This window comes from Colias eurytheme, chromosome 24 (assembly GCF_061535395.1).
Source record: "Colias eurytheme isolate Ceu_HAF_F1 chromosome 24, ilColEury1 Martin Lab GWU primary, whole genome shotgun sequence".
Classification (NCBI taxonomy): Eukaryota; Metazoa; Arthropoda; class Insecta; order Lepidoptera; family Pieridae; genus Colias; species Colias eurytheme.
In genome coordinates, this window is record NC_143003.1 from 3,220,302 (window position 1) to 3,232,791 (window position 12,490).

At 34.8% G+C, this 12,490-nt stretch overlaps 2 protein-coding genes across 3 annotated transcripts in view; one reads left to right on the forward strand and one right to left on the reverse strand.

Annotated features, from left to right (window-relative positions):
• pan (transcription factor pangolin) overlaps positions 1-12,490 on the forward strand; it is a 139,989-nt gene that overhangs the window by 14,926 nt on the left and 112,573 nt on the right. For both annotated transcript variants that reach the window (XM_090115909.1, XM_090115908.1), the window contains exon 2: positions 8,609-8,995. In XM_090115909.1, the coding sequence (XP_089972035.1) occupies positions 8,828-8,995 (168 nt within the window). In that variant the 5' untranslated portion in view covers positions 8,609-8,827. The remainder of the gene's footprint in view (positions 1-8,608; positions 8,996-12,490) is intronic.
• LOC149897908 (uncharacterized) lies at positions 5,220-6,603 on the reverse strand. Its single transcript, XM_090115681.1, has 2 exons — positions 5,560-6,603; positions 5,220-5,330 (listed from the first exon to the last, which is right to left on the reverse strand). Exons 1-2 carry the CDS (start codon positions 6,601-6,603, stop codon positions 5,220-5,222), a joined length of 1,155 nt encoding a protein of 384 aa, XP_089971807.1.

Here is a 12,490-nt window from a genome sequence, read left to right on the forward strand (position 1 = left end):
ATGTTCTTTCTCAGGGTCTAAAGATTGTGCCAAATTTCATCAAAATCGGTTGAGAGGTTTAAGCGGGAAAGCGTGACAGACAGACAGATGGAGTTACTATCGCATTTATAATATTAGTAGGGATGATAAAGAAGTATTGATAGGAAGAACCTACAGTAGGTAGAGCTTCAATAATATTATTTGCTAGATTCTTGGACTTAAAAGTAAAAGTGAGGCATTGTATAAACAAATTGTGCTTTATTTAATACATAGGCTATTTAATTGAGTGCAGTCACGGAAATCCGCTAGTTCTAAAATAAAACTAGCCTTAGTTATTTCCTGTAACGTGAGCGTCTTATAAACTTTCATAGGCATTTACATGCTTCACATACAAAAAAAAAAACATCTTTTTGTTTTTAAAAACTTCATGAAACAAAAGTATAAATGACATTCAAACTTTAAGGTGCTTCGAGAATTTCTTTAGTAGACCTACAGCTTAAATTTTTACAGCTTTTTAGATAAGTTCTCTATACTTTCATTATAAATTATAATATACCTGAATCGATTACATTAGCCTTGATAGGTACTAAATTTCTATAATAGAAATTAGATTTTCTTCAGATTACCTTTTGTAATTACTCCTATAGGTATAGGTACCTACAAATATATTTATTGTAGGTAATATCTCCCATTAATAATCATAATTATATGTGTTGGGCTTAGGTCATTTAGCATTGTAATAAGCATTAGTGTTAATTAGGGATAATGTCTTCTATAATGAAATCAATTTTCATAATCGATTCAGTAGTTTCGTATACCATCAGTAGGTACATAGAAATTTCACCGCTTTGTAAAGTAATAACAGTAAAATTTTCCTTGATTGGGATCTTGATAACAATATGTGATTAAAATTTAATCAATACCATCATATTATTGACAACTTTTCCATACATTTTAACTATAAAAAAGTCGCAATCCGCATCAATAGGTTTCCCGCTAAAACCTATTGAAAATTTTGAAACGATTTCACCATTGTATAGAGTAAGTACATATAGACAATTCCATCTGGCAGGGTTATATGTATTATAATACAGTCAAATTAAAATGTCGTGTACATTTAAGATACTTCAAGACCAAGTTCTCAAAAATGTTTTCATGGCTTACGCTAATTACTAAGCGTGGCTGTATCGTCAGTGTAAAACAAACTCCTTTAGATACCACCTACAGTTCATACAGAATATTTACGATTTGTACCCATTTATAAATTTCAATAAACAGCACTATAACACGCGGTTTCACATGCGTCGTAAAATAACACATAAAATGATACCTTAGGTATCCTATTACAATGGTACCTTTTACTGCCTGTAGTTACTGCGAAATAGAAATGCTCGTCTTTGGACCTTTGTTTAAACTAACTACCATTCAGGTTTTGTCTACTTATACCTATCTATGGTAAAAGGTACGAGTTTCTTTAAAGGAGGTGTCGGGTTATGATTACTAGTAGATAATAATCAATAATCAGTTGGAATTTCCATATTGTAATTTATAGTTACTATATAAATTAAATATTTTAACGCTTCGCATTGCGAGTGTTTGATTTCAACAAAAACTTAATTTAAAATGGCGTTCTTCTACATTAGGTGTCCATTACCAATAGGCAATAACACTATTTAGAATTTTCTCAAATAAATAGTTAGGTGATATTTGAGATGTTTGAAACAATAACAATAAGCAATCGTACATAATCAAATTCGTAATAAATCCTGTTGCATTACAAAAACTCTAACCATCAAATTTGTAGCACCAATCTTCATCGCACAGCATTAAAACATTCCCAACCATCAAGAAACTTCCTAGGGCATTACAATACCTATACATATTATATATATCAATAGAATATGTAACAACGAACAAACATAATGATACATGGCGTGAACGATTCAATATTCACACCTAGTCCCCCATCTACATACGTCATTATGCCATTTATATGCCTTGCTAATGTATGACTGTTATGTGCAGATTATATAAGATTGCATTTTAATCATAAGAATTGCAGCTACATTTTGATAATGTCTTATTTGTTAAAAATGAATATGTATGAATATGACCACTTGGAAAAGTTTTAAGGAATAAGTTTGAGTTTTTCATCGACATTTTAAATTTTTACATTTATTTTAAAGTTATTGCAATATTAATAATTATCTGTATGGTTGATATATATCTAAGAAAGTTTTTGCTATGACACATTTAATTCCCATTGAGCCTCCAACGCCCCGATCGGTCCACGACACAATAGATTTTCTATTGTGTCTGTGATTCCGGGGCCTGAGTTATTTATTAATTAAAAATTCTTATCCATTGATCTTAAACTAAATGACGTAAATGTTTAAGTTGTTGTATTATTCTTTTTAAATTTCCTCACAACAGTTAAACAAACACGTATTTTATTAAAATTAAAGCAATTATAGCGGGAAAAAATAATGAAATTACGCTGTGAAATAATTTTTATGTGGAAAAGGCCTCACGTTAATATTCACGGTCATTAACCTTATTATTGGTTCATTATTTAGACAATAATGAAAGATTTCCCCTGATAATACTGTAAAGTATTAAAAAAATGTGAAAAATATTTTTTTAAAACCAAATATGCATGTATCTTCGAATGTATGAATAACTAGCGGTCCGCTCCGGCTTTGCCTGTTTTTGCCCTTTCTGGTACACGTTTACGTTTTCTCTCCATAAGAACCATCCTCATACTTCAAGGAATATTATAAAAAAATAATTAACGAAATCGGTTCAGCCGTTCTCGAGTTATGCGCTTACAAACACATTTTGCGATTCATTTTTATAGTATAGAATATTTCCATTCCAAATAAAATTCATCAAAAAGTTATTACCCAACTGGGCAATAAAATAACACTTGGCTTATAATTTTGATGAATCAATTCGTGAAAAGCTATGAAACTCCCAAAACATATGAATTTGTACTGAGTTTAAATAACTATTCATCAGAAATAAACTTTGAGAACATGAATTAAGTTAATTAAATGTTATAATATTATACAAACTTTTCGAGAAAATACAATTTATTCATGAAAAGTCTTTAGGATAGAAATCTAAAACTTTTTACTCATTATTCCCAGGATAAGTCATCTCTTTCTCACTGTGAGAATTCGTTTTTAATTACAATTAAAAATAATATCAAAAATTTCCACTTAACAATATATTTTGTATCTTCTACTTATCTGTACATTGCGAGTAAACAACGAATTTTGATCTCTATTTTCACACTATCTAAGTACATTTTTAATTGATTAAATGCATGCGTTTTATCCTTAGTAACGATTGATATTAAATAATTATTAATTAGTAACTTATTTTGATTTTGATAATTTATTAAATACTATCAAAAATAAACTCCCAAACCAATTTCTAGAACACAAACTCAAACACCAAAAAGGCAATCTATCAAAACATTAAAAGTCACACTCATATCTATTCAGTAGTACATGAGTTACAGACAAATAAACGTAATGACACGTTATGAAACATCACATAAGCGATAAACTGTATCCTTTTGCTCTTATCTTCTGAGATGAACGATAAGATACTGTAATTTGTGTTTAGAATTGTTTATTTGATAGGGTTTAGTACGCGGCTTTACTCGTATTTAGTTAAAAAAAAAAATCTTAATTGACATAATAATTATACAGGGTCTAGATAATGAATCCTTCGGCTCCCGAACTAGTTTAAAACTGTGTCTCAGGGGCCAGAGGCTTCTCCCAATATTGATCATGTCTATAAACTAAACTAAAAGCTCTTAAATAACAAAATTAATCAAGAGGTAAGTTAAATTAATACGTAAGCGCATTTGTGTATATGAATGTGAAGTTATAAGTCGTCTGTATCTGTGGAATATATTATGTGAAGAAAGGAACTAACTAATTTGGAACGATTTGAGTATCAAGATTGATATTATAATTTCATTTCTAATGTCTTGACTTGGTTGAAAGTTAAGTTCTCGGTATTAAGGATTTGATAACATTTCAGTAGGGACTAGGGATAGATATTATTATTATTATTATTTATTCTTTATTGTACATAATATACCAAACATAAATAAGCTATTCTATAATTACAATTAAGGTACAATGAAAACACACGGCACATACGTACTAAAAGGCGGCCTTATTGCTTAAAAGCAATCTCTTCCAGGCAACCCTGATTGGTAAGGAATGTATGCTAGAACGCGACTTGGCGCAAATTCAATTAATAAATTAAGCATTAAAATATAATTAATAAAAACAATATATACAATAATAACAATAAAAATAAAATAAAATAAGTATATAAATTAATATACTTACTTAAATATAATAAACTACTTACATATTTTATAAATATACATACACATAATAATACATAACCTACTAAATACACTACATACAATACGAAAAAATAAACACTATAATATAATCTAAAATAAATATAAGCAACACATTAAAGAGATAAGAAATGATTTTTGACAAGAGCTTTAAAACTTTTAACATTTTGCGCCCGCCTAATGGATTCAGGCAGAGCGTTCCAAAGTTGAATAGCGCGAGCAGTGAATGAAGATCCATAGAAATTAGTGCGGCGAACCGGTACAGAAAGAAGCAGAAGATTAGAAGAGCGAAGAGAGAGTGAATTATTTGAACTAAGGTAATTAAATTGAGTTTTAAGATAGCCTGGCGTTTTAGGGTCAAACAGAACACAGTACAGAAGGTTAAGTATGTGGGCATCCCGGCGACGACGGATGGGAAGCCAATTAAGTTTTTTACGAAATTCGGTGACATGATCAAATTTACGTAAGCCAAAAATAAATCTGATGCAGAAATTTTGCACCCTCTCAAGGATGTCTAACTGATACTCAAAAAGATCGGGAAATGAGGAATCGGCATAGTCAAGGAAAGGAAGTAGAAGGGATTGGGCTAACGCAATTTTGGTGGAAATCGGTAGAAAGTTTCGTAAGCGGCGCAAACAGGATGCAGTAGCAAACACTTTTTTTCGAATTTGCTTGATGTGTTCCGACCAGGATAAGTGCTGGTCGAGGTGCAATCCAAGACTTTTAACAGTTTTGCAGATAGGGATGCGAGTACCATCGACCACTACATCCGGCAAACAATCCCAATTAACTTTGCTCATAAGCGGCTTGCTTCCAATTATAATTATTTTAGTTTTTGAGGGGTTTACCTTTAAACCATGTTCCTTGCTCCAATTGACGATGGCTGCGAGATCAGTGTTTGTACGAAAAATCGCTTCAGAAAGTTCAGGCAGGGCCACGTGCGAATATAGTTGGAAATCGTCTGCATACATATGATAAGGAGAAGAAATGTTATTGGAGATGGAGTTAATAAAGATTGAGAATAAGAGAGGAGACAACACGCCACCTTGCGGAACCCCGGCATGAACATTGCTCCAGGAAGAGGTTAGGTTCTCCACTAGAACACGCTGCCGACGTCCCCGCAAGTAACTTTGAAACCAGTCAATAGCCGTTGGAGATATGTTAATAGAGCGTAGCATAGCCAACAATACCTCATGGTCGACGGTGTTAAAAGCATTGCTAAAGTCAAGCAATGAAAGGATTGTCAACTGCTTATTGTCAAAACCCAGGCGTATGTCATCAGTGATTTTAATAAGTGCAGTGGTCGTGCTATGACCTGGGCGGAAACCAGATTGATAGGGGTTAAGGAGATTATGGGAATTAAGGAAGCGACTTAACTGCTCCTGCACCAGCCGTTCTAACACTTTCGACAGGAAAGGAAGAATAGCAATGGGGCGGAAGTCAGAAGCAGAGACAGGATTCATGGTTTTAGGGAGAGGCAAGATATGAGCATCTTTCCAGATAACAGGAAATGTACTCGAGGAAATAGAAAAGTTAAGGATGTGTGTGATGACAGGATTAACGATAGGTAAAATAGGAATAATCATGCTCCGACCAATGCAATCACTACCAACAGCCTTCGAAGTTATAGACAATATGCTCTTCTTAACACCACAATCGGAAAATTGACTTAAAATAAACGGAGGATGGCCAGAAGAAGATAATGAATTAAGAAAACTTAAGGTGCGCGCTTTAGAATTTGTGTTAAAATCCAAGAGAGGATTAGAAAAGTGAGAATTTAGTTCATCAATAGTAACTGTGTCTGGAATGGAATTTTGCGCGGCCTTTCCAATACCGAGGGATTTGAGAAATTTCCACGTTTTGCTTGGGTCGCCGTTTTCGACCGATGTAGAAATGTGACGTCGTTGCGCATCCCTACATAATGTATTGCAGCGATTTCGAATACTCTGATACTTTTCCCGGTTAACATCAGAATCGTGCATCTTTAATTTTGTTTTCGCACGGGCCTTCTTTTTCAAAAGTGATTTCAGTTCAGCCGTCATCCAAGGCGCGGGCAAATGCTTCAACTTGACTGGGCGCAAGGGAGCATGCTTGTCAAATAGGTTCAGAAGTAAAGAGTTAAATAACGCAACCTTCTCGTCAATGGAACCAGCAGAGTAAATGGCTGACCAGTCGGTATCAGCGGCATCTTCACAAAGACGATCTACATCGATTTTACCAAAATTGCGCTGCATAATAATTCTAGGCTTAGATTTAGGAGGCTTTAATTTATAGGAAAGGAAGATTAAATCGTGGAAGGAGAACAAATCAGCTGAGCACTGACCATGCTTAGCGACAAGTTCAGGAGAGGAAACTATGATAAGGTCAAGAAGAGAAGGAGTACAGTTTGGAAGGGAATGGGTAGCGCTAAGAGGAAGGATTTTTAGGTTAAAGGAATCAACGATGGACATTAACTTTTTGCTACGTAGATCATCCTTGAGAAGGCAGGTGTTGAAGTCGCCCATAAATATTATATGTTTATAGGCAGGGGTATGAATATCTAGGAGGTGGTCAAAAGACGAAAAGTAATTAACGGTTAAATTGGGAGAGTAGAAAACACCAAGAAGAATTTTCGTGTTGGATAAGGATACCTCAAGTAAAAGGTGCTCAGCCGCATCAGCAGGTGGAGGTTGAGGAGAGCTACTAATTATGGAAAAAGGAATATGCGAACGTAAATAGATAGCTACTCCACCCCCGGTCCTACCAATGCGGTCATTGCGAATTAATTGGAACCCTGGGAGACTATAAGATAAAGAAGGTAAGCAAGGTTTTAGCCAGGATTCCGAAATTAAAATGGCATGAAGAGAATTACAATCAAAAGAAGCTAATAGTTCGGGAAAGTGAGCCGGGATACTTTGATACTACTAGATAATTCATTTTCGAACAATAGTAACCAATAATGGATGTGCGCATGCGCATTTATCACATGCATATATTATGTGCTAATAGTTTCTTAATGTTCAGATAAATAATTTAAAAATTAAATTTTACAGAGCCATGTATTCTATAAATGTAGGTTTGTAAATAAAATTTAAGTAGGTATGCTAATAAATAAAACTTGATTGAATGTTTGAAAATATGATGAGGCAGGTGTTCAGGATATAATATATTACAATTAACAAACTTCCAACGTCTCAGCCAGTTATTATGAGCTAATAAAATTGATCGATTATGCCCTATTAATAAATAATCAAATCCATCAATACACAAATTACATATTACATAGTTATAATATCCATGAATAATTTCTAAATTCAGCTCTATCACCGCTTCCTAGAATTGTTTTTTCAGTTCATTAAAATTCATGTTTATACAATAGGCAACGAATTTCTCGTGACGAAATATAGGCTTAGCAGGAAGGCCTGGCAACACATTGACATGCATAGCTTAGTACAGGCGTCATATTCTCTCAAAACAATATGCATAGTGAATGCAATGCGCGCGCGCATATCAACGCGCCCATGATACGTGTATCATAAACTGGCTTTTAATCTATGGTTTTAATATGTAACAGCATTCATTATTTCCTGAGTTGATGGATAAGGGCTTGAGCAGCAAATGTTATGCTTTAAGAATTAATGTTTCTGTAGACTTGTAAAGGATTGCGAATTAACACGGTATCATAATAAATTTCTATTTTTTTTTGAAAATGTATATTTGTTACGTAGTGGATACCTACAGAGTAAAAAAAAACTGATAAGTGAGTGAATTAATATTATGTAACTAACTACAATCGTGTTCATATTCATCTACATTTTCTTAAACTTCATATCAAACTTTATAAAACAGTTCCATACATGTTCAGATACACGAAAACTGACTTCCTCGTAACTCGTCCCACTAATGTTTACATAAATTATTCACTGTCAATATGTTATTTTATTTCTCCTAAGGGTTTCTGAGCGCTTGGCTACGGGCCAAGGGACTTGAACGATACTTGACAGCCCACTTGACCTAAAATATGCTACAATGCTTGTGGCGAAACGTTAAATATAGCTTTCGGTTCAGTCTTATCGTAAGGTTAAGGATAAGATAGGTGCCTGTACAACTTTAATGATATGTTTGTTGTAATTACTAGGTCATTAAGTACTTACCTACCTTTATTTTATTTTATTTTCTTGTGTCCAAGATGTCCAAAATTTAAATGATGTATCCAACCTTTACATTTTAAGTTATTTAATTTAATAATTCTTGTTTCAGATACAATTCGAAAGATACGCGAAGTAACAATTTAAGCTCAACCTGACGACTCATCTGTGAACCGACAAACTAGTATCAGTGTAAGTGACTTTACCGACCAATGTGCATAGCAATCCGGCTCGAAGGACCAGCCCGGATAATGTATTAGCCGGTCATGGATGACAGATAGTGTGTGTTGTGAAAGGATGGGATAATGGGCGTTGGGTTGGGATCTTGAAAATGCCGCATGCGCACTCGAGTTCCGCTGCGAGCTCGGGCGGCGACGACCTGGGCTCCACGGACGAAGTTAAGGTCTTCAAGGACGAGGGAGACGGAGAGGACGAGAAGAGGAGCTCGGAGAACTTGCTGGAGGAGAAGTCTAGTCTCATCGATTGGACTGAAAGTGAGGTAGGTGATCGTTATGTTTACTTATGTGTTTGTGACTGGTCTACGGTGGACTTGATACCATTTATTGCTGATTTAGATAAGGTTTTTTGCTATCATACTTAACTGATGATGTCTGGTCTATGATAGGCTTGTTACTTTCGTACTAAAGGGTTTTAATAGCTCTTGATTAGGAATAGATGGCATAAGAAAATAGCTGGCCGTATTTAAAGAACTTCATTCATGCCAAAAATGGACAGCATTAAATGTTATGGTCAAATTGATGTACGATCCCAACAAGTGTCATAAGTTATGAATATTGCACGTATGATAAATGCTTGATTTATCGGTGTGAAAGCAAAACCACTCAGTTCCACAAGAATGCTGCATATGTAATACATAAATGGACTTTCGACTTTCAACGTTCTAGGCTCTGTTTGATGAAGAAAAATACATCATTGTACTTATTAAAATGTTAATAGTCTTAAAAGTAGAGTGAATAGTCTTACGAGTTCATTATTCCCATTCAAACCAAATTCCGTGTTCATGTATGCTAATGATTTTTAATTGTGTAATCCAGTCTTATACAATTACTTCTTTAAATATTTGTACGTAAAAAAATGTTAAATTGTAGGTGGTCCGCGTTTCCTGGCAATAAACATGAAGCTACACTAAACGTCTATTTTAATTATGAATCAGCTCTCAAACCTATACTTAAAATGCGTCACGCGGCGCTAAACATCACCGCATAAAAATAATTTGTCGTCAGCCAAATGTATCCGTTATCCTTAAGAATTAAACGCCAAAATTGCGTGCTCATATTTAGATGTTCGTGGTCTGTAGTGCAACCTCAGCAGGTGTCAATACCAGGTAGGCACTATTGACAGATTCTACGTATAAAGGCACAATACGTACACAATATATTGATTTCTATTCTACATCCTGAATGGTACATATTTATTTGTGCACTTGTGAAAATCCCGTCAACAAACGTACGGATTTGTAGGCTGGTATACACCAATTGAAAGAAGCAATTTGACGCAACAGTAGTTCATTGTTAGAATTATAGCAATTTTACGCCTGAGAGTCTAATAAAATCAGCAAGTTAACCATTCCCGCCTCCGTAATTATCTATTTATTTTCTATTAAATGAGCCCACGGCCATTAATTAGCGTAGAACACGGCTCCCAAACGTTCGTATGGTCATTTCACGTCGAGAATTTTGATAAAACACCATTTATGACTGCAACGAATTTTTATACGCACTTAATATTCATGAGTCTCGGTTGTTGAACTCGTATCTAAGAGATACACATCGCGACTATTTCGAAAACCGCTCAATTAGGACTAACAAAGATATGATCTCGTTACTCGGACACACAAATCATTGTAATCGCAAATTGTGCGTGAAAACAAACAAATCAACCGCACGGACCGGAGCGAACTTCACCCAAAACATGGTGAAAAAAACAACAGGTACATTTCCTAAAAATTCGACATAAATTACCGACTCATTGTTGCTCGTTCCGAAAACTCTATTATCCAATAGTGCGTCTACCTGCGTGGAGGTATTATTAGACGGACTCCCACGGCTCCGGTACCTGTGGCCCGTAGGTGCGGGAGTGCAAACATTTAGGAGAATCGAACTGTTACTCGCTCGTGCTTTTTATTCGTCGGAACCCTGGCTGCGAGACAGGGACGCAAGGCGCACAGGAATCCAGACGCATTACAGTCACGGATCGTATAAATATTGGATTATATTTAGGTGCAATTCTGCTTTGTATGTCATAATAGCATCGATTATCGTACGTGATGCTATTACAATGCTCTTTGTGAGTACAATTTACTGAGTTTCGATTTCTTTTAGATTACGATTTTGTGAATTGGATTGTGTCAGGGGTTTACGGCCGTTTGATTTTTGGATGCGTTTCCATAGTTATTTTTTACGTTTCTACAGTAGTACTTGGCCCATTTTGTTTGCTTTCATACGTAATTATTTTTTAGACAAGTTTTTCTAACTTTTCAAAAGCAAGCAGCATCGCTTTAATTCGATTGCTGCATTATTTAGTCAAATATAATAAGCGTAGCTAACTCAATAAGTCTGCGTGTAAACACTTAACAAAACTTACACGCTCGCAACACGAAGACAATTATACGTAATTATTTTTAAAATAATAACACTCTGAAAAAACTAATTGGCCGAACGCTATTGTCAGCCCGATATGTTGACACAACATTACTGTACCCACTATCCCTTTCTTTTTATTCCATCGTATTGTATTGCGATATTCTTCATATGTCATAAATCTAAGGAGCTGAAACACCCCTTTTTCATGTAATCGTCATTATAGATGGGCTGATGCAAAATGTGGTGATAAAAACCCGCCAAGCGCGAACAAACCAGTTGGAGCAGGTTCCGTAGGCTGCTCTAACTAATTTGAATGGTGACCAGTTTTTGTATGGCTTTCTCGATAAGTAGTGTTTTTTATTATTTGCTCATCAAACGGACGTAAATGAGCTAATTGTAGTTAGGAACCATTTGAATATATTGTACCTACCTACTTAATTCTAAACTTGGGGAGAAATAATAAAAATGTAACTTTACATAATTGTGTCAAAATATGAAGTACCAAACTGGTCAGTTTGCGTAAAAATATCTCCAAGTAAACATTAAGTTTCTGGCTACAGTTAGAAGGAATAAAAAGACGCGTCCAATACATGTGCGCAAGCGCAACGGCGTCTAAATTTAGCGAACAACGATCTCTTGTGCGGTGCCATCCGCTTCCGTTCGTCTCGGGTACTGTTATTTATTTGCTCTGTGACATGACTTTATTATTGATTATTTTAATATCGATTTATATCAATAGGGAGGACAAAATTCTTATGTTATAAGAATTAACGGATGGCTCCAGATGAACCTAACATTTGTAATATTTACAATGTTCCATAGTTCCATAGAAGATATAGCTTCTTTCCTCCAACCCTAAGAGACTTCCTCATATTCCAATAATTTAACGAAGCAAGCCAAGCAATTTGTACGAGCTTGTACAAATTAACATAACAATAAAGTTCAAACCGTGAAGGTCTGTGAAAATGATCAGTTATTAATTTCACAAGCCTTATTTGGCTCGCGTGGGATCACGACATATAGCTAATTAACTATGTATACTGTGGACGTAGGACGCCTGGCCTAGGTCTCATTTGAGACCTAAATACACTGGATTATAGTTATTATATAATTCACGGAATTGTTACGCCTTACAAGACATTCCAGTGACAATGTAACTTAATATTTGAGCATTGATTTTATGTGTAACTTGTTGGTAGTTAATTTAACAAGTAGGTACCTAAAGGTTATTGCTGGTCAAATTATATGTATTAAAAAGCGCATTTTTTTGTTTTATTGCGAAAAATAAGCAAGCATATTTCAAGCACGCAAGTCTTGCTAGAACACCATGCGTAGCCCTAATTTACTTCGTACCAAATACCACAGTATAAACTATTACACAGTATATCAAT

Excerpts from the sequence above, each read along its gene's own strand:
- LOC149897908 (XM_090115681.1), bottom strand. The coding sequence starts at position 6,603 with ATGCAGCGCAATTTTGGTAAAATCGATGTAGATCGTCTTTGTGAAGAT. Across the intron at positions 5,331-5,559 it reads TTAACACCGTCGACCATGAG|ACGATTTCCAACTATATTCG; the intron begins GTATTGTTGGCT and ends ATATGTATGCAG.